Below are 26,872 nucleotides of genomic sequence, written 5' to 3' on the forward strand. Positions count from 1 at the left end.
CAACCGTACATGGTCAAATGTGCCATATAACATCACTCAAAACATTATTAACTAAAGACTTGTTTGGTTCATCTTTTGCTTTATAAAAGCAGATAACAGTTAAAGTGATGCATTATGGACCCATTATTCATTGTTGAGTTCAATGTTTTATTTTGCTAGATCAGATTATCTAGTTTTTCAGGTACCAAGGGCCTTGAAGGTCTCTGGAGGACAGGAGTCAGTTCTGTAGAAAAATAGTCACCTACATGTGTTTATGAACATATGTTTACCCAAACATTGTGGGCACCTCACTGAAAGAAATTACAGATCTGTCAGGTTGTCCATACTATGAAGCAGACCTTCTTGAATGAAATGTTTTTCTATGTTTGGAAAAAGGGTAATTTCTTCACCAGTGTCACTGTAAGAACAAGTTCAGGCACCAGAAGATCAACCTTTAAGAAATTGCTGTTACTTCATCTGGTGGATTTATGATATGTCATTCACTAATGCAAAAATATTGTATTAAGCAACATTACAAGAATGTACTAAATTATATGTAAGTATAATTTTCACCTAGAGGATTTTGTTAAGCTTCCAGCAGATAACACATACATCCCCTATTTCCTCTAAGCAGAAAGGCAGAAACACTAGTGTGTCACTAGTGTTTATGAATAAACCTAACATTGTTTCTGGGCAGACTGAGAAACAACACATTATGAAATATGAGTGAGAATCTGTTCTTGACAAAGAATGAACCACCTCATCCAATGGGAGACAAAGACAGCCTCTCAGATAGCACAGAGATTAGGACATAAAAGAACACAGATTTGCTCATATCTTAGGGTATAGGAGCTTGTTTGAGCTCTCTTGCAGAAAGATTCTGCATTTTTTTGCTGATTCTCCAACATTTAATTTGCCATTTCAAATGTTCGTGAGGAGTACAGCTAGAGTGACTTTGTACCATGAACAATACATTGTGGTGATATTCTTAAAAACTACAATATCTGTCCCAGTGTGACATATATGGCTTTGATGATGGGACAAACTGTGTGCTTATATTGGTGGTTTTTATTTACCTCGTTCATTGTTCGCTGAACTGTCCTCAGAGGCTCCATCAAAGGACCCTCCATTATAGACTGCACAGCATTCTCCCTCCTCTCAGCTGTAGTTAATGCCTTTACCCACATCCACTATGACGACTACTGTGTTTTGTTTTCCGTAACTGAGCAACTTCATTGTTTTCTGGCTAAAAATTGAGTGGCCTGGGTTATTGTGGAAGAACAGGCTTCTGTCTAATGGAAGTCAAGGTGTAATATTAGATGCTGAAAACAACCAGGAGTGCAAGTGAATATAGTCTGTGTTTAGAGCTGGTTTTTCATTTGACTGTGTTGTGATCACTAAATAGTGTCCTTTGTTACTATAACAAACCCAATTCAGTCCCTCTGACCAAAATTATACAATACATTTATTTTTTTTTTATCCCCCAAGTCAGAATGTAAATATTTTCATATTTCATATTTATAATTTGTCTTATGATCTGTCCTATCAGCAATTGTCTTTTCACCGTGATTAAAAAGTGCACACTGCACACACACCAACTCACACCACGCACACCAACTGCTCTGAGGGCGTAAGTCTGTTTCTCAGTAAAGGTACAGGTGGGTTGGTTCACTGGCCCCATGCAGCCAGCTGAGTTTCAATGTCATACTACGTTCAGGTTCTCACACCACACATTTATCAGGGAACAGAGGACAGAACAGGTAAGACACTTTTGCTCCTATCAACTGAGCAATTCATGTCTCTGTTGGTGCCTGAAGCTGATCAATTATTTCAGTTTCATAAGAATGGCAATACCTTTGCACTGTGTTTTTCAGTCTAGTGAAACAGACCGATTTACATGAAGGACATTTTGAGGACATTAATCAGCTAAGTAATAAAAACAGAGCCTTGGTCCTGAAAAAAAGATAAGATCCATATTAAGGTGTGGACTGTGGCTGTGTGACTGGACAAGTTGTTAGGAATGTGTTTCCAACAAATGCCGGGCCTCATAACTCCCATTTCCATTCTTTGCGTTTACGGTTCTGTCCTGTCAGACCTGGTCACGGGTCGGGTGTGGGGTGTGTGTGTGTGGAGAGGAAGGGTATTAACGCTGTGTGAGGAGCTCGTTAGAGTACAGCAGTGTGGAGCATTCTCAGGACAAACACTGAGAATCAGTGGACCACACAGGTGCAGAATGTCATCATGCGATTCCACAACCTGAATTAAGTGTGATTTACTGATAACATGCAGTTGTCAAGGATACCTTATTTAAAGATAGATTATTCCATCCTTAGTGGAATAAGTATGCCACTTTTGGAATGTGGCTCACGAAGCCTGATATTAGAAGCATAATACCATGCATTCTGATTTTTACACAAGCCAACTTGTGTAAAATAATTTGGGGGTCAGTGAAAATTTGTAGTACAAAACTTTTTTTTATTTTACAACTTTATTGTGTACTGTGCACAAAATGTTCACAAGATTACCATCACGTTTCCTGTGAGTGGCTGGTGGCAGCAGGTGTCAAACTCCTTCTGTTTTGCTTCTGTTGATTTGTCGCTGCCACCATTTATAATGTGGGGGTTCTGCAGTGTGTCTGTATCCCCGGCAGCGGCAGGAACACAGCGGCGTTGTGCGTTTTGACTCATGCCAACCTGTAGCACACATCCGTCAGACTTCTCCGCCTCTAGGCCAACGTCACGCAAATCCCCCCCCCCCCCCCCACCCCCCCTCTCCTCAGTGCTAAACTTAGATCTTGCGTTCCAGTCCGTGGGATCCTTTAATGGACCTGGTGAAACTTTACCTAAATAATGTACACTTGATTTCTAGAGCACAGAGATAGTCAAGGTCAGAACGGGTGATTTGGAACCCAGGGCAAACAAAAAAAATACAATGTCCTGGACTCCACACAAGAGGTTTTGTACCAGTGAACCTTGAATGTCTGGAAGAATGTTATTTGCTTAAAGTGGGCATGTAATGGACTTGTAAGGGCCTGGAGCAGTACAGGAAACATAACATCGGCACTGAAGCACAGAATGCTGCCATATGACCCAGATGACCAAGAGCTGAAGGCCACATCTCCATCCTGCGTCCCAGCGGCAGTAGGGTACAGAGAGCTCAAGAGACCCTGAAACTGAGAACTGTGGCATGATGAAAGCAGTGGGTGGGACATGCATTTGCCATAAACATCTTCCTGAAATTGTATCCGTACATGGAACTTTGTGCAGCGCATATAGATTTGTGTGAGTGAGTGAATGAGTGAGTGAGAGAGAGAGAGAGAGAGAGAGAGAGAGAGAGAGAGAGAGAGAGAGAGAGAGAGAGAGAGAGAGAGAGAGAGAGAGAGATAGATGTACTTGTGGACATGCTTGTGCATATGTACTAATGTGCCCATGTGTAGCTATAACTCACTCCCATTTCAGTGTACATTCTGAGTTTTCATCAAATAGTGTACAGTGGTTTAAAAAAGAAAAGAAAAATGCATAGCATTAGTAATGACTAACCTCAGTCTGAACATTATATTAACGTGGATCTCTGATCAGACGTATCTGTGCTGAAGGAGAAGTTGTTGGGTATAAACTGTGCCCTCTTGTGTTATGTGAAGTGTGTACTAGACAGGAGCAGGCGGCCCATGTGACCTGGGGACCTGTTAGACATAAGGACAGTGAATGAATAGTTGTGTATGTGAAGTATGCTCTGATCTGCTGTAGGTCATGGTGTTTGTAAAAGGCGCCATCCACACGTCATACTGCAACTGACCTTCTTTTCTAAGAATTTCATCCATTAGCTTCTCTTACGGCGCCGTAAAGCAAGGACGCCCTGGAGGAAGGAGCTTACCACGTGTCTAAATGGCACTGTGAATTCCAACGGTATTCATTTCAGACTTTGGATAACAAATTGCTTACTAAATGGGGAAGTTGTTGCTGTGAAGAATGACCAGAATCACCCTTGCGTAAGCGACATGGAGTCCCCACTGGAGAGGCCCCCCAGGTTTTTAAACGTTCTCTGGTGGGGAACGGAAATGTCATAGTGCATAGGCTATATCTTCTGCAGATTCTTACTAGGAGGGGCAAGACCAAACAAGGCCAGATTCATAAAATATATCGCCAGCTTTAGCATGACGGTAACAGCAAATAACGCCATAACACATTTCCTCATTCATGAATGTGGATTGTCGATGTATTTTACAGTTTACAGGGCATGCTATATTTTGTACTATATTTTGTCATTTGTTCTATATTTTACATATTATATTTTGTCATCATTTGCATATGACAATAACGATTCGTAAGAATAAAGCATCTCGCAAAAACAGAGATGTTTGAGGTGCATCTCAGAATGCCATGAACATTTTCCATATAATGCAAATTTTAAAGAAGACACATAGAGACTGAGGAGACAGAATCTGAGCCATGATTTAGAAAATGAACTAAAGTTGTCATCTCGCACACGCAGATCTAATCTTAGTGAAAGTTACATTTTTGCGCAAAAATCTGAATTTACTGCAGTAGTAAGCTGACACCGCAGCACGAATTATCACGGAATGTTTTTTTCGGGGTAATTTTGGCAGATTCTTTATTAGTTTTGCACAGAAATGAAGACACCAAGCCTCTGTAACCTCTTTTTATACATGTGAACTATCCATACTGCTTAAAAACATAGCGTTACATAGCATTATATGATACTTGCAGGTGCTGGCTGAAACAGATGCAGTGCATAATTACAATAATGCAAATGTGCAAGAATACAGATTTAAAGAATAGAGTTTTAAAGAATATTCCAAAGAGTTTGGGGTTACCAATCACCTTCAGTGACCCCAAAAATGCAGTTACAGTGTCCTCACAAACAAAGCAGAGCAAGGACTGTAAGAGTAGACATCTACTCCTGTAGAGTGGTCATCTACTCCTGTAGAGTGGACATCTACTCCTGTAGAAGGGCATCTACTCCTGTAGAATGGACATCTACTCCTGTACAATAGAGTCATATTCCTATAGGAGACGACTCGTACTCCTGTATAGTGGACATCTACTCCTGTAGAGTGGACATCTACTCCTGTAGAAGGGCATCTACTCCTGTATAGGGGACATCTACTCCTGTATAGGGGACATCTACTCCTGTAGAGTGGACATCTACTCCTGTAGAGTGGACATCTACTCCTGTAGAAGGGCATCTACTCCTGTAGAGTGGACATCTACTCCTGTAGAAGGGCATCTACTCCTGTATAGGGGACATCTACTCCTGTAGAGTAGACATCTACTCCTGTAGAAGGGCATCTACTCCTGTAGAGTGGACATCTACTCCTGTACAATAGAGTCATATTCCTATAGGAGACGACTCGTACTCCTGTATAGGGGACATCTACTCCTGTAGGAGATGATGTAGAGTGGACATCTACTCCTGTAGGGGATGACTCCTACTCCTGTAGAGTGGACATCTACTCCTGTAGGGGATGATGCCTTGTCCTGTAGATTAGACATCTACTCCTGGACATCTACTAGGGCAGGAGTGGCCAATCCGCAGCTCGCGAGCCGCATGCAGCTCCCCTGCCGGTCCACATTCCCACCTGCACAAACGATCTGTGCGGAGGCCTGGTTCCCTCATCAACTCTGAGGTTAACAGACTGTTACATCTTCATGGTGTGTGGTTTGTTTACAAGCCTAGTGAGCCACTAATACTTTTAAAACCGGTGTAGTCCATGTGAGACTAGCGGCATGAAGTATCTGTGCTATTGTGATTCTGCTTTGAGTCTTGTTGGTGAGACGCGGTCTTCTGTCACTCTTTTTGGAATAAACCACATACGAGGTGCAGCAAAGGCACCACAGATGACTGAGGGAGGCTTCAAAACTACTGCCACTGTCTGTTCTCTTCTTCCTAAAGGTGAGTGCAGGTCAGTGGCATTGTAACGAATGTTGATAATGGAGTTTATCCGCTTTTTACCTAGAAAACAACAGTTGCGTACACAACAGAGCTCGTAGTGTGCGTGCAACCTCGCCGTGCCGTGGCCCACCTCCTTCAACCGTTCCAAAGTCCTGAAGCATATCATGTTTATTATGTTTATATCGAAGGTTGTGTTTGTTTTTTTAATGTGCTGTTCGCTTAGCTTGAGTTCACCCCGGTATTTTCGTCAAACATGCATGTGCATGAGATGAAAACACCGCTTCCCAGTCAGGACAAGATCATTTCAATAAACAATTTGTGTCAAATTTGCTCTCAAAATGGCAGGGAAAAAATGCACAGCAAAACAAAAATATGAAGACGAACAGAGGATGCTTTTAACAGAGTAGGCAGCCCTAGCCTGGCACCAGGGGAGCTGTTGGGGTTAGGTGCCTTGCTCAAGGGCACCTCAGTCATGGCCTCAGGTCTGGGAATTGAACCCAGGACCCTCTGGTCACAAGATCGGGTCCCTAACCACCAGACCAGACCATGACTGCCGCCACACTGTTTGTGTGTGACATTTACAATAAATCTGAGCAGAGGTCTCGGTGTGCACACGTGTGTGTGTGTGTGTGTGTGTGTGTGTATAGATGTGTGTGAGAGAGAGGAAGGTGATGTTCAAGCATGCCCATGTGTATAATGTGGCTCTTTCCTGTAACACAGTAAAAAAAGAGTGGCTCTTGGTATCTGACGGGTTGGCCACCCCTGTACTAGGGGATGACTTCTACTCCTGCATAAAAAGGCCCACTCAACTTTTGCAGTAAAATAACACTAAAGAAACTATTCAAAGACTGAATTCAATAAATGAATGCAAATGCAGTTACTGCAATCAAGCACCTATTAGCTAGAATCTCATTTGCCAGGCAAAGATCCTGTACAGGATGTGTATGTGTGTGTGTGTGTGTGTATATATATATATATATATGTAGAGAGAGAGGGGGGGGGTAAATTGTAGTGTCAAAAAGTCCATCAGCTGCCCAAGCAAAGTAATTGGACGGAACTGGATTAATATCATATGCATATATGTCACATGTATGTGTAGGTGTGTGTGTGTGTGTATGTGTGTGTGTGTGTGATAATAATCCAGTTCTATCCAATTCCAATGTCACCATTTCCATAATCATGAAGCTATTTGATATTTAAAGGAAGAATTCCTCCTCAAGCAGCTCACGCTAAGTGACCCCAGGTTCAGTTCACCCGGTTCAGTTAGCAGAGGCTGAGACCCAGCAGGGTGGGGTTAGCGTTTAGCACTGAGGACGCTAGTAGTGGTTTGGCCGTTAGCAAGCTGTCTCCTGTCTCCGCGGATGCTTCCAGTTTCCATCTTTTCTTCTCTTGTCCCCTCTCTCACCCCGAGTGCCTGGAGAAGACCAGTGTTTCCTCTGCTGGAAACAGGACGGCTCGTTACACTCTTCCCTGGCAAAGGTTTCTTCACACAGGGTTACAACCCAGCAAGAGTCCCCTCAAAGGTCATACAGCAGCATTATGCCATCAGAACACTGCGTTAAAATGGAAGAAAGGAGGATACAGACGACAGAAGGACACAATAGCTGTGTAGGAGTGTCTCAGCTGAGGAAATGCTCTATGTAAGATAAGATGCATTACATAAGAGATCCCAAAGCTGTTCTAAAGATCCTTTGAAATGGGACATTCTGTGAGACAATACTACAGGGGAAGACCCTTATACAAGGTTTTGTAAAGTGGAGAATGTGCTGTGTTAAAGGCGTTCATTTGAATGGTTTCGAGAGAAGGGCCTATTGAAAGACACAACCGACATGTTTGGTCATTCATCTTCAGAAGGAGCCACACAACCTGGAGAGAGCATGCAAGCAATGATGGACTGATTGATGTTCTAGATACGAGTCAACTAGAGTGTGAAAGGATGACTTCGGGCACCTTAAACAACTTTTCCTAACATCAAACAAATTGGAAAAGGCAAATCAGAATAGAAGATATTGCGTTCTTCTTAGCCAGAGAGCCATACGATGGCATGCGAATGTTGGAAATGGCAAAAACTGGCGCGATCAAAAAGGTTTTTTACATGGAGGGTCAGATCTCCAAGCAACTGATCTATGATGTATGATAAACGGTACTGACATTGGGCAGAGAGAAAAGCAGAAAAAAGTGAATCACAAATGGTAAACATTTCCAGACTGACCTCGGTCTTAAAATAGATCCAGGAAGTGACTAAAGAGTACAAGCAAAGTCAATCAAATGACAGGCAAGAATATGACAGAACACGTGAAGAAAATTATGACAAAACCCACTGTGGAAAAACTATGGAATGAATTCTCTCCATCTTCCCAAACCACTGCCACCAAACCCCAAACACACACACACACGCACATGCACACGCACACACACACACCCACACACACACACACACGCACACACACACACACCCACACACACACACACACCCACACACACACACATACACATACACACACACACACACACACACACACACACACACACACACACACACACACACACACACACACAGAACACGCACATTCTCTCTTTCTGTCTGCTTGATTCTAGTTTTTAAAGTATCCAAACTTTTCATGGTTGACCAAAAGAGACAGAAAAGACAAAGAGACAAAGGCAGAGGATGTTGTCATAGTTACAGAGGGACAGAGAGAGAAGCAGAGAACAGGCTGGAGAATTCCACTGATCAGTGATTTTACTTAATTGTTTCCTTTGACAGTAAGAGTAGGAAAAGCAGGCAGAAGCAGGCACAGGTGGGGCTAGGGCTGGGATGAAAGGTCATGTGCTCCACTGACACAAAAAACTCTCAGAGAGTGCAACTGTATCTCCACACACTCTCAGGGGTGTCTCTGTATCTCCACACACTCTCAGGGGTGTCTCTGCATCTCCACACACTCCCAGGGGGCGTGTCTGCACCTCCACACACTCTCAGGGGGTGCACCTGCATCTACACACACTCTCAGGGGTGTCTCTGTATCTCCACACACTCTCAGGGGTGTGTCTGCATCTCCACACACTCTAAGGGGGCATGTCTGCATCTACACACACTCTCATGGGGTGTGTCTGCATCTACACACAGTCTCAGGGGTGTGTCTGCCTCTCCACACACTCTCAGGGGGTGTGCCTGCATCTACACACACTCTCAGGGGTGTGTCTGCATTGCCACACACTCTCAGGGGTGTGTCTGCATCTCCACACACTCTCAGGGGGCATCTCTGCATCTGCACACACTCGCAGGGACGTGTCTGCATCTCTACACACTCTCAGGGGTGTGTCTGCATCTCCACACACTCTCAGGGGGCGTGCCTGCATCTACACACACTCTCAGGGGTGTGTCTGCATCTCCACACACTCTCAGGGGTGTGTCTGCATCTCTACACACTCTCAGGGGGCGTGTCTGCATCTCCACACACTCTCTGGGGGTACGCTTGCATCTCCACACACTCTTAAGGGCATGTCTGCATCTCCACACACTCTCAGGGGCGTGTCTGCATCTCCACACCCTCTCAGGGGGCGTGTCTGCATCTCCAAACACTCTCAGGTGGCATGCCTGCATCTACACACTCTCAGGGGGTGTGTCTGCATCTACACACACTCTCATGGGGCGTGTCTCCATCTCCACACACTCTCAGGGGCCGTGTCTGCATCTCCACATACTCTCAGGGGCCGTGTCTGCATCTCCACACACTCTCAGGGGCGTGTCTGCATCTCCACACACTCTCAGGGGCGTGTCTGCATCTACACACACTCCCAAACTTTCGGTTGCAGCCAGCTCTGAGCTTGGGCCTGTTCATAAAACTGTTAATAAACTGAGTATTGATGTATTGCAATATATTGCAACGTAATGCAACGTATTGCAACATATTGCGATGTATTACGATTTATTGTGTTGTATTGCGATGGCTCCAGTAATTAACATGTGGACATGCAAGTGTGTAAATAGATTCACTGTATTAGCATTAATGCTACACACCTCAGGCCCACAAATCTTTGTAAATGTTGAACAGTGAGTAAAATATATGTGGATGTATACAGTATCATTTGTCTGTGTTAGTCTAACTCGTTCTCTTTACATTACAGGTGATTACAGGCACTAACAAATCTCAGTTCTAGCAAATATTAAAGTTGCACATTTCTATTTGTATATGTGGAATAAAGTACCTGTGTATGTATCAGCTATGAACAAAGTATTATCTGTTTTGCATTATCATAACCTTGGAAATCATGAATTTATTGTGTGTGTGTGTGTGTGTGTCTGTGTGTGTGTGTGTGTGTGTGTGTGTGTGTGTGTGTGTGTGTGTGTGTGTGTGTGTGTGTGTAGACATGTCTGCTCATGCATGAAATTAAGTGTAAACAACAGAGCACTCTGTTTTGAGGGCAAAAGTCCACACTGCAAAGTAACTACAGCACCAGTGCCACTCACACTCCACAACCACACACATAAACGTCAATTCAATTCCACATTGTTATTTCGAGACATAAAACACTTCCCTGAGGAGATGGCGGCTCAAACTCGGCCATCATAATGACCTCGTCAGGTCTACTGAGTCTTCACTCAAAGAACACGGACAGTGCTTGAGTGAGTGCCCTCACTCTAAGATGCTCCTGGTTTAGATCACAAACCAGATGCAGAGATTCTGGACTGAATTCATAGATAACTAAGTCTTAAAGAAGAAGGGAGCTATCGCTGGGCTCCTTCATTAGGTGGCTACAGACTGAACTGAACTTGTGAACCACCACAAGCACCTGTTAATCACAGGTTAAGAGGGTCAGTTTTTGCTCTTGACAACCCTCCACTGGTGACAATATTCAGTGTTGAACTCTAGCACACCTGTTTCAATACCTGAGCCCTGAATACCTTCTATCTGCTATTATTATTGACACTGTTAGACTGATTCACCTTCTCAGTTCTGTGGGTAATTTTTGATGATGAAAGTTCCTTTACACTCTCGGGGTTCTCTTTTATGATATTTCAGACTGGGCAGATCAGATCTAATCAGATCAGGGTTCTATTTCATAATAATTCAGATGGAGGAGATCAGATCTAATCAGATCTCAGGCTTCTATTTCATCATAATTCAGATTGGGAAGATCAGATCTAATCAGATCTCAGGCTCTCTTTGATCATAATTCAGATTGGGGTTTATGTGGATAAATGCTACTACTGCATTAGCATTGAAAGATTCCACTCAAAGGTGGGTCATTTTTGGATAACGTCACGGAACAACCTGAACTCTTCCTGATCTGTCCCAAACTTACTGGTGGCCTGCACACAGTATGTTTCCAGTACATGTTGGTGCTAAATCACCACCATGGAATGACCAGCCCCCTGACCACAACCCTTCTCATGTTCCACCCACCCAGACTCCACCCACCCCACCGGCACACTCCATAGCCTCGGTGACCAACACGCAAACTATGCCTCTGTTTACTAAATAGCCAAGCTTTTATTGCTGCCATATTTAGGCAATGAAAGTCCGTTAAACCACCAATGTTTTAAGCATTCTCGAAAAACAATTAAAGATGTAACATTGAGGGAGGATATCCACCCACAGGAGCTATGACGACCTAACCTTAGGTAGAAACTCTTATATATGTGACTGATTTGTACTACATAGGTCGGCATTCATTCATTTCCATCACTAATACAGTGAGTAAGAATATTAAAAATAGTAAGAATAGTAGTAGTAAGAATACTATCATTTCACAGTACTGACATCTTAGCAAATAGCAGGCAGTTTTACTGAAGACATCAAGTATACTGTGCTGATTGTGGTTTTCAGTGCCTTACCTTAATCAAATCCATTGTTAATTATAGTTTAAAATTAGTTTAAAATTAACATACAGATTTTGTGGTCTTTCATTAGCATTAATCATGGCCCAGTGTAGCCTAGAGCACCACATTGTTATGTTACATAATCATTTAAACTAAGCGAAACCTGCCAAACATCTACCAATGCATCTCAATTTAATGTCAGGTGTGTTGGGCTGAGCTAAAGCCTCCGGGAAATAGGTTTCAAGGGCCAGCTTAGATCCTGCTAGCAAGACTGCCACTCTTCTATAAGGCACTCATGTGTCTGTTTTTTGATTCTAGATTTTTTCATCATGAGCTCCAGCACAGCACAGTACTCCAACGTGAGGCACTGCACCACAGCTCGAGGCAGCTTTCCAGATGTGGACTGCAGCTCCAAGAAGAGACGCTACGTGCGCAAGGACGGAAGCTGCAACACGGCATTCCAAAATGTCCCTGGCGAGTGGCAACGCAACATGTTAGACATCTTCACCACGCTGGTGGAAATCCGCTGGAGAGTGATGATTCTGACCTTTGCCCTGTCTTACACCTTGTCCTGGCTCTTATTTGGAATCCTGTTTTGGGTTATTGCACTGGCTCATGGTGACATGAGTGATCTGACCAACGATCCATGCGTCTACAATTTGCGGAGCTTCACAGCGGCGTTCCTCTTCTCTCTCGAGACGCAGTCGACCATTGGCTATGGTGCACGTGGTATGTCTGAGAACTGCATGGTGGCCATTGTGGTCGTCACCATCCAGGATATCATCGCAGTCTTCATCGACACTTTCATCATTGGAATCGTTGTAGCCAAGATGGCATCAGCCCGGAAGAGATCCCAAACGGTAGGCTTCAGCAACACCGCAGTGATAAACATGCGTGATGGGAACCTCTGCCTGTCCTGGAGAGTTGGAGACTTCCGACGCAAGCACATGGTAGAGGGCACCGCCAGCGCCCAGCTGGTACGACAAATGGCATGCACGACTGGCAAAGTTGACATATCCTATAATGACTTAGAGATACAAAACAAAAACATCATTCTGGCCATGCCTGTCACCATTGTCCATAGAATCTTTCCCAGCAGCCCTTTCTACAAGATGAGTCTGCAGGACCTGCAGAGAAACAGTTTCGAGCTAGTGGTGTCTTTCACCTACACAGACGACCTCACTGGGGTTCTCCACCAGACACGCACCTCCTACATCCCCAGCGAAATAATGTGGGGTCAGCGCTTTCAGGACATGCTCAAAGTTAACAGGAAGCACTACAAAGTGAACTATTCCCTGTTTCACCAAACCATTAAGGTTCCGCTGCCTGAAATCAGTGCAGAGGAATATGAACAAAGCAAGCCTTCACCAAGCCGTAAGCACGAGCTCCCTCAGGCCAATCCTCTGACTTTATCTGTGGAGATCTGATTGGAGGATTTCAAGGGTCAAAAGATGCATAGTGAAATAGAAGTCATGTAGGGTACTGCTTGTGTGGACAATAGCATTCGCTCCCAAAATGCACTCACATACAAACCACAGGGAATGGTCTATAAATACATGTAAGTTCATAGTCACAGATGCAATTTTGAATAAGACCTCAAAACCAGTATAAGCATAGAATTCATCCACTGGATAGGCTTGTGAACAGAAATTGCAGTTAGAATACTTTTAGTAGGAAAATTTTTTTTATATAAATGGATGGATGGATGGATGGATGGATGGATGGATGGATGAAGGTGAACGTGAATAGGAAATCTCCACCGAACTACATTACAACTTTGGTAATAAACATTGTCTAATATGCTCAGCCCAAATAATACAGGGGTTTAGAGTCAACTTACAAATATTACAAAATATTACAAAATATTAAACGAAAATAGGAACCAAGATCTAAACTCTTGCCTTAGAACCCTGACACTGGGTGATTCTGGGAAGCAACATATACTGTACAGGCAGTTGTGTCTCTTTCCCACCCATTTAACATGATCTTTTCCATCTCGTTGAATAAAAGCATATGTAGAAATGCTCGTACTACTAAAATATAACGCACAATGTCTAAAGTAGATGGGCAATGGGCTGACAAGGGCCCAGAAGGAACTTCACCTGTGGCATGCATAAACATGAGGGAGATCAGCTGGCTACTGGATGAGCAAAGAACTACATGCACTGCTGATCGAATCCTGATTCAAATCCTCCTTTGAATCACAGGCTAACACTGGCTCTACAGTGACTGCTCATGAATGGTGCCTCGCTGGTCTTGAGTCCAATTCAGATTTTGCCCAATAGCTAAAGCAGGGGACCTTATGAGCCTTGTTCACTGAGCTGAGGACCACAGTAGATGTTAGAATATCTGTACTGTCTGCATATCTATGTCGTTGGAAGGTATTGGAAACATTTTCTCTCCTTGTTAATCAAGTACGCTCATCTCCTCATGAGCGGGACTAAGCTAACTGAAGCCTCGCACCCAAAACTGGTCTGCACAGGGAATCTCGATCTGTTACTCTACTATTCCACCAGTACCAGAGCTAGTGATTCATTAGGTTCGACAGTTCCAGAGCCACTAAATCCATTTCTTCATGGATTACAGTGTGGATATTATAAAGCATTTCACAGAATACAAAATCCTCATGGCTCAACTTTACGAAAATGGTTTCAAACATATGTTGCTTTATCCAGCCAAAGTACACAGTACACTGTGGTCTGATGAGAATAAATGGCTTCAGTCCTCTTTGGAGACCAAAACATTTCTCAGCACACTGAATGACTCCAGGGAGTCAGGTGTTCTATAGTGCTGTAGGTGATGATCACCATAAGCAGCAAAGCTGCATTTTGTGAGCATGCTAAAAGGTTCAGAATACACTAGACTGCTTATTTGTGTTATAATAGGATACTAACTAAATAAGTCTATAATGTTGCTTCACTTTATTAGGTTGTTTTTTAACTATAATAGAGTGACAAGTGACTGGGTCAGTTAAGTTCTGCAACGTGTTAAATCCAGGATACTGTAGTCACTACACTTACTGTACCACAATTTTCCTTATGCCACAACTTAACCATACAGCTTTTATTAATTTGCAGATTTTTCATCTTTTCCTCTTTGTTCTCAGAGATCTTTAAGTCTGTGAGGTTAGATTTAAATTATAGTGGTAACAGGGTCATAGGAGTTAAGAAACAAAGGTTGTTATTTATTCTGCTAGAGTTTGGCCCTTTGCTGACTGCACTTTCGGATGTGGGTGCTTGGGGGATAGGTGGTTTCCCCTTTTGTTTGTTAAATCCTTCATTGTTCCATATTATTGTTTATTTGTTTATGCTGTTGTTGGTTTGTTGTAGTATTTTCTTTAAGCACTAATGTTTGTTAGCTACAACATTAAAGGACTAAATTCACACCTTAACAAGATAATTAGCCATTTAACTAACCTATGTACCGAAGTAGAATTTATTCAAGAGACTCACCTTAAGCCATCAGATCACCACAAAATACAAAGGGGCAATGTTGGCTAGTTCTACCGATCCTCATTCATTAGCAAGGCTGGAGGTGTAGCAATCCTTATTCTTAAATCAGTTCCCTTTCAGTCTCCAAAGTTAAATCATACTCAAACTGGCACTTTGTTATAGTTGTTGGGGAAAATATTGGCACTCAGGTAATTCTAGCCGATGTTTATTGCCTAAACTGAAATAATGAGGGTTTTTAAGATTTTTATTATTTTTATTTTTTTACTCGTCAGTTAACACTTGGAGGAGATTTTAACTGTTGCCTTGACGCCTGCTCAGTCTGTTCCTCTAACAGATCCTCTAGCTTCTCTAGAGAGCAGTTTGCCAAGTCAGATGTCTGTGGCATTTTAGTCCAAATACAAGACAATACTCTTTTTTTCCTTCTCTATCCAAAATACTTTTTCACAGTTTTTTTCTTTTCCTTCTCCCCCTGTCAGTTCCTGCTTATGTAGCCCACAACAATATCTACTTATGCAGCTACCACAGCAGAAATCAGCTTCTCAGGTAGATCCCCAACACAACCTCCTTGCATTTTTCTTCACTATTGCTGTTGGACCCAGAATTTTGTAAAACTACAAACAACTGAATTGAACTTTTCATCTCAACTAAGACAATTCAGCAGCTATAATCTGGAAAACAAGTGAGGTCTAGGTCAGGGGAGAGATCATATCTTAATCTTCACATCAGATACGAATCAATACAGCAAAAGAGATCCAGCCTTTTAAAAACACAGATTTCAAGTCTAAGAAAACAAAATCTCCAAGCCCTTACACAGTTCCAAGCCACTACGGCAGAATACAATGTTCCAGCTTCTAAATTTGCAGCTGAAATGTTACAAGAGTTTGATAGGGAAAGAACCCATCAAAGTTACTCCGAATATGGTGATGAAGGAAGCAAAAACTTGCGCATTAGGTAAACCTTAAAGTCTTCATCTTCATCCTGACCTTCACACCACCATCAGATATGTCAAGGTGAGTAAAGAATTTAAGGATCTATTTGATAAAAGTCATTTGTTCAGTCCTTTAGCTGATGTCCAATGCTGGTCCCTTCTCCTTCCTTCATCTTTGGTTGGTAGGAAAAATCAAGTTTAAAATCATGTTAAAATCAAGATCCCTTTTCTCATAACTTTGTTTCTCCTAACTTCTCTCCCTGTTTATTTGACATTAAAAAGTTCCAAGAAAACAGAAAAACATTTTACAGAAGCCACGGGAAATGGCTGGACTATACTGCTCTATTTCCACTGGGTGGCCACCATATCATGTTTTGAGTAACAGTCCAACCGTCACCATGGTTTGAGCCCTCTAAGAGACAGGTATACTAAGGGAATATTGCTAAGGGAATTCATCTGACTAGCAAGCTTGCTCATTTGACTCACCTAGATCTGACTTTTTCAGACAAATCTGTGAATACTTTTGTAACAATTTTTATTGCTCTCAGTTCTCACTGAGCAATATTAGAAATGGACCATTTAGCTGTAGACAACACATCCAAATGATTAATTTCTTTAATCATACTGCAACCTTCCCACACCCCTATTCTTTTCCTGACACCTGGTCTGAAGACCACGTCCTAGATATAGATACAGAGAGGCGAGAAGCATCACGGAGAAGCACACAGCTCTTCCATTTGTGCTTTCCATGCAGTTCAACCGTGTCATTTCATGCACAGAACATACTGTTCTAAGCACAAACCACCTTGCCTCTATCCTAGTTTGGACTCTTGTTTGGTAGGTACCACCAACGATCTGCCAATATTTGACATCTTTTACAAGCCCGTTTGCTGGTTCTGGAGTTGTTTTTGACTCAACCTCTGCTGTTGAGGCATGCTCCTCGCCCTTAGTCAACCTTCTCCCTGCTTTGTCAGTGGGACACAAGCTGCCTTCACATGTCTTAAACTTATCTACTGTATTTCCTTTGACACTTCAATTGGAAGTTCAACAAAACATGGCTGCCCTCTTTTTAATGATGTTAATGACACAGCATCTGCTCCTTTTCACTGTACTATGAAATGTTCTGGTAACACACCATTTCCCTCTATTACATGGCTTTGCATTCCTTTATGCTATTTTATGTACAGTATATCTGCAGGTTTGGTTTATTTACTCATGTATTTTATTTGTTCCTGGGTGGTTGGCTTTGTATTGATTTCACTTGACTGTTGCACTACATTTGATGATACATCTGTAAATTTAATTACTGTTTAGAATCTGCATAAATAAATCACCACCCCCAAACCCTGAAGAGAGTTCAACATAATAGAGTTAATTGTATTTTTTTATTCTGCTAACTGTATTTTCTATAGGGATAATTACATTTTCTATAAATTAAGGCTCATTGAAATGTCAGTCTTATGATTTTAGCATACATGAAATGATGTAGAGGAAAGAAGCAACTTATGCAAGGAGAAACTCATGAGGAAATTGATTTGAAACGCAAGTGCCTTGTTTATTATGTGTTTCAGAGATTTAGGATGTTTGACATGTTGTGTATGTTCTATACATAGACTTTAATACCACATCTCTCTTATGTGTTTTCATATGATTTGGAAAAATCTATACATAAATATATAGTCATATTTCCACCTTGCTCACATTAACTTCACTTAGACTACTAACACTGGTTTGCTAAATACTGGTATGTACTCAACATGGTTTGCTAAATGGTATTATATGCTCAGCACGACCATATGTAGCCTTTGTTTTTATGCTCAAGATAAATCTCTCTCTCTCTCTCTCTCTCACACACACACACACACACACACACACACACACACACACACACACACACACACACACACACACACACAGATAGAGATAGATAGATAGATAGATAGATAGATAGATAGATAGATAGATAGATAGATAGACAGACAGACAGATAGATAGATAGATAGATAGATAGATAGATAGATAGATAGATAGATAGATAGATAGATAGATAGATAGATAGATAGAGAACTTCAACATACTGGCACAGTAAAAGCAATTGATGGAATCTACTAGTAACAATAAAAATACACAGCACATTCTACTGACACTACTTGACCAATAGAACATGTAGCAGGCTATACATCGTTTTTTAAAGACTTATATTGTCACATGACTTTTAAGCGTCGCAAAATGTTCATCTGAATAAAGCAGATTTTACTTGTGGACGGTTTCTCCTCAAATCAGCTGTGCTCGGAAAGGACATCAGTAAACACTAAAGTCTCCAGGCCTCCACCTTGTGGTTGGAAGCAGTTCTCACCAAGCTTCGCCTTAAATCGACCCAAAAGGTAAACACAAGCTACGCACAGACATCCAGCTCACGCAACATGGCGCGGCTATAAATAGTCGGTATTATTTATAGACTGAACAAGAAAGGAACTAAAAAAAGCCCCCCGAAACAGCTTTACAAACAAATTCAAACACGGCTCATTGCATATGATTAGTAAGCAGTGTGATATTGCACCGTGCTGAAGCACGCAGCAGGCGGGAAAGGCGAGCTAATTAATTATCCTGCTGCGATGGAAAAAAAGTCATGTCAATTTTAATTTCTCTCCATTATATATATATATATATATATATATATATATATATATATATATATATATATATATATATATATATATATATATATATATTTTTTTTTTTTTTTCTTCTTTTGACGTTTGTTAGAGAGCATGACACGGTGGTTTAATTAGTCCAGATCTGGGATGTAGGTTAGTAGGCTACGTAAAAAAAAAAAAAAACCTAAACAATAAAAAATAAGCATTTTGCTGCATAATACTATGTATTGCACGGATTAAACCACCAGGTGAAAGGTCGAATCTGACACCTTTTCAGGGTACAGAGCCTCTCTTCTGTATGGGACACTCCTGTCACCGTAGCCGAAATGGCCACATGGTTTGGGTGAGCGCTGATAAACATGTTCAATATAACCCTTTTAACAGCGAGTACATTCTCGCCTGAACCACCCTAGACTTATATTTCCCGCTGACTTTAAATGTCAGGCAAAGGCATTTGCACGTTTTCATACCCTTCTTCATTCCCAGATTTTGCACGAAATATGTTTACTCTCTTATCTATTTAGCAATAGGCCTATGTTGATTTAATTGAAAAGCAAAACATAAAACATTTCTTATCGTTAAATGAAGCTGACGTTACTCATTGAACTTTCACACTCTGTTTCACACATTAGTTAATATAAAATTAAAACAACAGCCTTATTGAGCTGTTGTGGAATACTGCACCATCTACGTACAATAAGTCACTTTACATGTCCGCTTATTCTTTGCTTGATTCAGTGCCGCAAATGGATTTATCAGCGTCCGCCACCGACATCTCCGTCTGAGCCACCTGATTGGTCGGTGGTTTCCAGGGGGCGGGGACGCCGGTCTCTTCTATTTAAACTGTTTTGGGAGCCCCGACGGACAAGCACACGAGTAAGCGCATATTCGGGACTAGTCGAACACGTGGACAACCTAGTCTTTCATCGCAGCACTAACCCAGTCGTTACTTATTTTCTGGAGACAACAGAAGATCAAGATAAAACCTGTCATTTGATATACTGGAGACCGCTCTTTAATGTATGTTTAAGCTACAAATGATTATCAGGTAAGAGATAATGAACCTTTGGGATGTTGCTTTTAGCAGGCTTGCAATGATATATTAAAGGGCGTGCTTCTCTGGGAAGTACAAATGGAGAAGTAAACACCAGTTACTGTAGAAAAGTGCAATCTGTGCGCCTTTCATGCGGAACGTAATGGAAGTTCCTCAATGAAAGTTCAGCGTGGACGATGCCGGGATCTGCTCCAGGCGATATAGTTGTGTGCTTAGAAGTCAATTAACCCGCGACTTTTGTATGCACAGAAGAAAGAAAGATAAACCGTTCATGGACTTGAAAGTGTAATGTAAAAATATATATCGTAGTATCTTTATGTAGTGATGAGTAAATGGTATCCGACATGGATCACATCATGAGACTTTGATATAAAAACGATTAAACGGAGAGATCCTGGGTCCCAATTGCCCTGCGATAAAGTTCAGTCTCATGTAACCCGCAGTATCTACCCTGCACCTGTTGTAACTTGTCGTGCGTGCGCTTTGACTTTGGCGTCTCCATAGCAGCCTATATCCTCCTTGAAATAGTCAACACAACGTAAGACATTGTAGGTTTTGTAGAAGGCACGTGCACCCTTCATCGATTATTTTTAAAAAACTATTATTTAATATACTTCTCATCACCTAGAAATACTCCAGGCCCTGCGGTTATTTCTGGTAATCCTCCGAACACAGCTGCGCAGTTGTTGGGCTCATGTTGGCTGGCGCTCAGCTGGTCAACAGGCCGACGGTAGAATGGGATGGTTCGTTGTTGTTTCACTAGATCGTTTTTGTTGTTGTTGTTTTCACAACAAGTTGCGTTCGCGATGTGCTGCAGACTCTTACCTGACGTTGCTTGCTTTTGGTAATTCAATCGTATGACTATAATTACAGAGAATAAAGAATGTCTCCAACATCCAGTCACAGAAAAATGTTGAACATGCATCAAAAACATGTGTTAAAAATGATTTTTATGTAAGATTTTCCACCGGTTTTCCCTGTTCCACACTATTAAAATAAACACTTCTCCTAGACATAAACGTTGTCATATTGCATTTCACACAGGAAACAGCCGTATCTGTTAGGCTGCCGTCTCTCTGCTGTCAGGTATTCGATCATTAACGGCTATTAAGACAACACAATGTTTTGCTATTTTCAACCAAGAGTTTGGAGGAAACAAGATTTAACTTAACCAAAATCATTCTGAATCACATTTAGTTGAAAAGCTCCTTCCCATCATAAGAGATCCCCCCACAAGATGACAGTGAAGACTATCAATCAAACATCAAATAGGTATTTGATGACCAAAAAATATCCTGGCAGGAATTTGGTGACCAAAAAACTCTTTAATGTGTTTGCACATACTGCAGATGAGAACCAAAACTCTTAATAATAGTAATAATAATAATAATGAAGTATTCATTTTAGTCATAACCTCTTTATACTGTTCCATGTCCATTAAAATGTTATCCATTATGAAAACCAAAAAGATAACACATCCAGTCCTTTCTTAGTGCTGGTTGCTAGGATATGGGGTCTTAAACACATAGATCAAACCAAGAGCCTTAATGAGTGATGTGTTAGCTGTGTGAAGCATCCCTCACAGACCTTTGAGCCGCTGGGACTGGACGTCTCATTGGATTAGCTCTCCGGTCCCATCCATCTTTATGCAGTCCACACTGTGGCTAGGTAGGCCTAGCATGTTTTGTTTTCCTCCTCTGCTGGAGCTGAAGCAACAGTTTGTCTTCCCACACCTAGTTAGTACCCACTCCATCATTCTTAATATGCTGGGCAGCAGGGCACAGCCCCGCAGCCTGAGTGCCTCCTCACCTCAAATATATTTTCCCATATAAAAGAAATCATATTAATTTGAGCATTTAATGAGGTCATAAATATCATGCAGAAGAAAAAGTTCCACAGAGATGAAAAATTAAAATTCATTTTAATCGTGTTGACTACCCATTGCGTGGAATATCTGTGATAAGCTTCTTCCCTGTCTTTTAGTGAAGAGCACCTTGCTCAGAGCACTGAAAGTAATCTGTGTTTCAGAGCATGCTGGGAAATGTTTCTGGGACCCTGGTGCCAGTACGAGAAATCCAGCCAGTGCACTGGTAAAGGACATAGCCATGCAAAACATTCTCCATGTTCTCCGACTGCGATCAGCAAAGTATGTGAAGATGGGCATTAATAATGCACCAGTGAGCAATAAGGCAGTCGGAGTGTGGAGCCTGTGCTGTGACCACTATACCCACGTGCATTAACAAGTGCTTAAAGCAACTGCTGGAAAGCAGCGCTGCACTCAGCGCAATTAGAGGCTCCTCTCTGCTGATCTATAATTATAGCAGCACATTTACTGTGTGCACCACAGGTGGCATCGTGCAATATATAATATATATATATATATATATATATATATATATATATATATATATATATAAGAATATATTTTATATATATTATAGAATAAAATGAATTGGACACAGGGTTGTTGGCATGATAGCATTAAAATGAATAAGGTCATTTCCAGATCGGATATTGTGTCTGGGAGACAAATGTTGAAAGGAACTTGTCATTATATTAATGCCAAAAAAATAATAATTTGTCAATCAAAGATGAACCGTCAATCATTTAGCCCACAGTGTTTCAGCACTGAACACTGGGAAACGGCAGTCTAGGGTTACATCTTATATTATTAAGAGGTAAATGATAGCTTTCTGGCACATTCTGCAGTTTTGATCTAACCTCAGGGATTAGCCATAGTCCTCACTGGCTTTGCAGTAGTAGCTTCTGGTTTTTAAGTGGAACATGTATCAACATGAATTAACATTGGTTTCCATCCCAACAAACACTAATCACAGCATTTGGTTAAAATATTAAGCCTAAAGCTCCAAAATGTTAACCTTTAAACCTGATGCCTGAGGACAAATATGTTCCATGAGAAATACATTTCAGATTGAACGTCTTGCTTTCAAGCTTACACACTTAGACTCCAAAGTAGACCACAGAGAGGATGTTGTATTTCTCAGGTTTCTTCTTATTAAGACTAACTGTCTCTGCCTTCTCTGGTTTCGGTTAGGATGCCCCACTGATGAGATCAAGGGAGCAGATGAGAGCAGAGTGATCAGCACACCCTTGGCTGGCTCGACCTCTCCGTCAATCAAAAGGTCCCTCTGGAGCGGAGAGACGCCTGCCGCGTCCTGCTCTCAACGGTCCCGCCATTTTCTGCTTGTGTTGGTTCCCGTGAGCGTTTCGAAACTGTTTCTCCAACGCTTTTTCCAGAAACTCAGACTGTTTTCCAAAGCAGAAGCGACGCGGGCCTCCCAGTCTGAGGTGATGGGAAGTGTTCGCGCCAGCCGATACAGCATCGTGTCATCAGAGGAGGACGGGATGAAGTTGGCCACTATGACTGTGCCGAACGGCTGTGGCAGTGGGAAGGGCAAGGTGCACACGCGGCCCCAGCCCCAGAGCAGGTTCGTGAAAAAAGACGGACACTGCAACGTGCAGTTCATCAACGTGAGCGACAAGGGCCAGCGATACCTGGCTGATATTTTCACCACCTGCGTCGACATTCGCTGGCGCTGGATGTTGATCATCTTCTGCTTGGCTTTCATACTCTCTTGGCTCTTTTTCGGATGCATCTTTTGGCTGGTGGCCTTCTTCCACGGAGACCTGGACAACAAGGAGCCCCAGTGCGTTTCCAACGTGAGCACCTTCACCGCTGCTTTCCTCTTCTCCATCGAGACACAGACCACCATCGGCTATGGCAACCGCTACGTTACGGATGAGTGTCCCATCGCGGTCTTCATGGTGGTCTTTCAGAGCATCGTGGGCTGCATCATCGATGCCTTCATCATTGGTGCGGTCATGGCCAAGATGGCTAAACCTAAGAAGCGAAATGAGACACTGGTGTTCAGCCACAATGCTACAGTGGCCATGAGGGACAGTAAGCTCTGCTTGATGTGGAGGGTGGGGAACCTACGCAAGAGCCACCTGGTGGAGGCCCACGTTCGGGCTCAGCTGATCAGGTCTCGCACTACAGCAGAGGGGGAATTCATCCCTCTGGACCAAATGGACATCGACGTGGGCTTCGACAGCGGCATCGACCGTATCTTCTTGGTTTCTCCTATCACCATTGTACACGAGATTGACGAGGACAGTCCCTTCTATGACATGAGCAAGCAGGACCTGGAAGGCTCAGAGTTCGAGATTGTGGTGATCTTGGAGGGTATGGTGGAAGCCACTGCTATGACGACCCAGTGCCGAAGCTCATATGTGGCCAGTGAGATCATGTGGGGACATCGCTTTGAGCCTGTCCTGTTTGAGGAGAAGAGCTACTATAAAGTGGACTACTCTCACTTCCACAAGACCTATGAAGTGCCCACCACCCCGTTGTGCAGTGCGAGGGAGCTTGCAGAGAAAAAATACATCCTTTCTAATCCCAGCTCCTTCTGTTACGAGAATGAGATGGTACTTCAGATCAAAGAAGAAAAGGAAGAAGGGGACAGGGCTGGATTGGGGCCTGCGAACACAAACACCGACACGGGCTCAGACTTTGAATACAGCCCAGCCGGTGTGCCCCCAGAGCCACGGCCACTGAGACGAGAGTCAGAAATATGACTCAGACCTCAAGAAATGGTCTGGCAGACTGCCCTTCTGTAGAACAGGAACAGTGACCTGAACTGAGACCCGCAGGGAACGCAGACTGAAGCTGACGGTACAGCTGCAAGAAGCATTAATAGACGAACTGAACAAGGGTGTTCTTAAGAGTATGCATGGTTTTGAAAACAAAAAATATGTTGATAAAAGAAAAAAAACATAGAATTGAGGCACTGCCCTGAAAAACGAGTGCACGTAGAGGAGGGGCGTGTCCAGTTACGCAACACTACCTGTTAGACCGTTGCTTCTGTGTGTCACAAGAGTGGGCGGGATGTCACTGCTATGCAAAACTTGAATATGTCAGGCATGTCTTCCTGTGCATTTATCCAGAAATGGCAAATTTATATGAGAAGAAAGGTGTTGTCCTTAGTGACATGTGCATAATTATTTAAAATCTAGTGAACAGATATTTAACCTTATGCTAATCTTACATCAGATTATTTTTGCCCCATACATTGCAGACAGAGGTGAGCTTGGGTAAGACTGCATTGTTGACAGGGCCCCTTCATGGCTGAAATTTTAGTCACAAAGAGTGCTCCAAGCACGTTATGAACTTGAACCTTTGCACCTCTGAAATGCACATACAACAGTCCAAATTCAGCACATCTTATTTACACTCATACCACTACGTTTTCATTTTCCAGTGTAAGCCCAAGGGCCATAGTTGGGTCAAAGGTACCCCATAAAATAGTCCAGTTGGGGACTTATCACTGTCTGTGACCTGTGGTCACAATGCAAACCATTCTCTTACTATTATTACAAGAAGAGTCAGCATTCATGGGTCATCCGGGCTTAACTGTTAGCTTCTCTGGGGAAAATGCAAGGAACATGCCTGTTTGCAGCGCTAACTCCCACAGGGTCAGACCGGTGTCGAAGCCAGACACAGCAGTCATCCCCTCCACAGGGACAGACAGGGTGAGATTGTGCTAATGAATGTTTTTCTATACATGCTGCTATGTTGCATATTATAATAGGGTTTTAGAGATTACTGAAACCAAAGAGTATTCTAAACAATCTGTCAAAGAATGCATCAGATTCTTATACAGGTGTTAAGTAGTATGTCTAGATGCGAGTCCCAAAATTGACAGAGAAATCAGAGATATTTTGCAAGTGGAGATATTTTTATTTGTTTGTTTGCTTGTTTTCCAATATGTTTATTTTATCACCTATTTTCATATTCAAAGCCAAATGTTTGTGAGAATGAATAATGTATGAGAAAATGCTTTAGAAGCAAGGCTACAGGTTAGCCTCTTCTAAAGCTCCTCCCCCAAGCCTTCTTCAGTGTTACTAAAACATTTAATGCTACATAAGTGTTTTGAGATTATGAAAATGTTGTTAGGAAGACCGTAGATTTAAATGAACTGAACATATTACCTACAAAAAATGGTAGTGGTGCATGTGTAAAAACTGCACTGTATTATGGCCTGGAGATTTAAGGTAGCTAAACTATGTATAACTGGACAGAAAACATCCCAATGCCCACCCGTTACCTAATGAGGGTTAGTCTGCTTAATGTTTCATGACTTCTCAACCATCAATAACCTCTAACTGCCTGACAAACTGCAATATAACCCAAATGGCTCATCCAGGTGGTGTACGAGGGTGGTGTAGGCTGTGGGATGATGGGTAATTGGACAAATGCTGCACCACTGGGATCCAGTGGTCCAGTCGTATCACCAGCATAGAGCTCAGGACTGAACGTCAGATGTGTGTCCAAAAGTGATCACATAGCCCTGATTTCATGATTTCTACCAATACTCTACGCTATCAAACTCTTTACCAGTCTCTGCACTTTAGCAGTCCCTGTTGTGAACTGTCTACAAGAGCATATTCTCCCCAACGCTCTCTAAAAGGAGATAATACCAGACCAACATTTGTTTTTCCACATTCAAACATGCAAGATATATTGAGTGTGTAAAGATATGACTTATCATGAATCGGTATTAAATTTTGTTTTTAGCCTTTTATAAATTTCTTTCTGGCTGTTGAATTTGAAAGAAACACTAGGTTAGTAGCCAGACTTAACAGGCCTGATAAAAACTGACCTGCAGTCAGTTCTACCACAAGCAGAAAGAGCCCCTTTAAACGACGGAGGGCCCACGAGCAGCGGCTCTCCTCTGTATGTAAATATCCCAGTAACCTTTGCAGTCTTTTTGTATTAGTCTTCCTTGTACTGCAAAACAATGGAATGTACAGATTTTTTATATTATGATTAATATTATTGAAGTTATTATTATTATTGTAATTATTGTACATGATATTTTATTTTCTTTTTTCAATAAAATATGGATGATCAAAAGAACTTGTGCTTCCCTAGTTGTGTATGTGACTTAAATAATACAGAAATAATAAACATATAAACACAATAAACAAATATAATTTTTTTTTTAAATATGGCATGCATGCATTACAGGTAAATATTTTGTTATATAT

The 26,872-nt window shown here is 42.1% G+C and overlaps 2 protein-coding genes across 2 annotated transcripts; both read left to right on the forward strand.

Moving 5' to 3' along the window:
- Positions 1-1,636: 1,636 nt before the first annotated feature.
- kcnj16a (potassium inwardly rectifying channel subfamily J member 16a) lies at positions 1,637-18,355 on the forward strand. The gene is made up of 2 exons (XM_076999371.1): positions 1,637-1,739; positions 12,032-18,355. Exons 1-2 carry the CDS (start codon positions 1,679-1,681, stop codon positions 13,138-13,140), a joined length of 1,170 nt encoding a protein of 389 aa, XP_076855486.1. The 5' UTR covers positions 1,637-1,678; the 3' UTR covers positions 13,141-18,355.
- A 1,249-nt stretch (positions 18,356-19,604) lies between these two features.
- kcnj2a (potassium inwardly rectifying channel subfamily J member 2a) lies at positions 19,605-26,730 on the forward strand. Its single transcript, XM_076999372.1, has 2 exons — positions 19,605-19,798; positions 22,860-26,730. The coding sequence occupies exon 2, from the start codon at positions 23,117-23,119 to the stop codon at positions 24,398-24,400; it is 1,284 nt and encodes a 427-aa protein (XP_076855487.1). The 5' UTR covers positions 19,605-19,798; positions 22,860-23,116; the 3' UTR covers positions 24,401-26,730.
- The last annotated feature ends 142 nt before the right edge of the window (positions 26,731-26,872 follow it).

Source organism: Brachyhypopomus gauderio, chromosome 3 (genome assembly GCF_052324685.1).
Source record: "Brachyhypopomus gauderio isolate BG-103 chromosome 3, BGAUD_0.2, whole genome shotgun sequence".
NCBI classification, from domain to species: domain Eukaryota; kingdom Metazoa; phylum Chordata; class Actinopteri; order Gymnotiformes; family Hypopomidae; genus Brachyhypopomus; species Brachyhypopomus gauderio.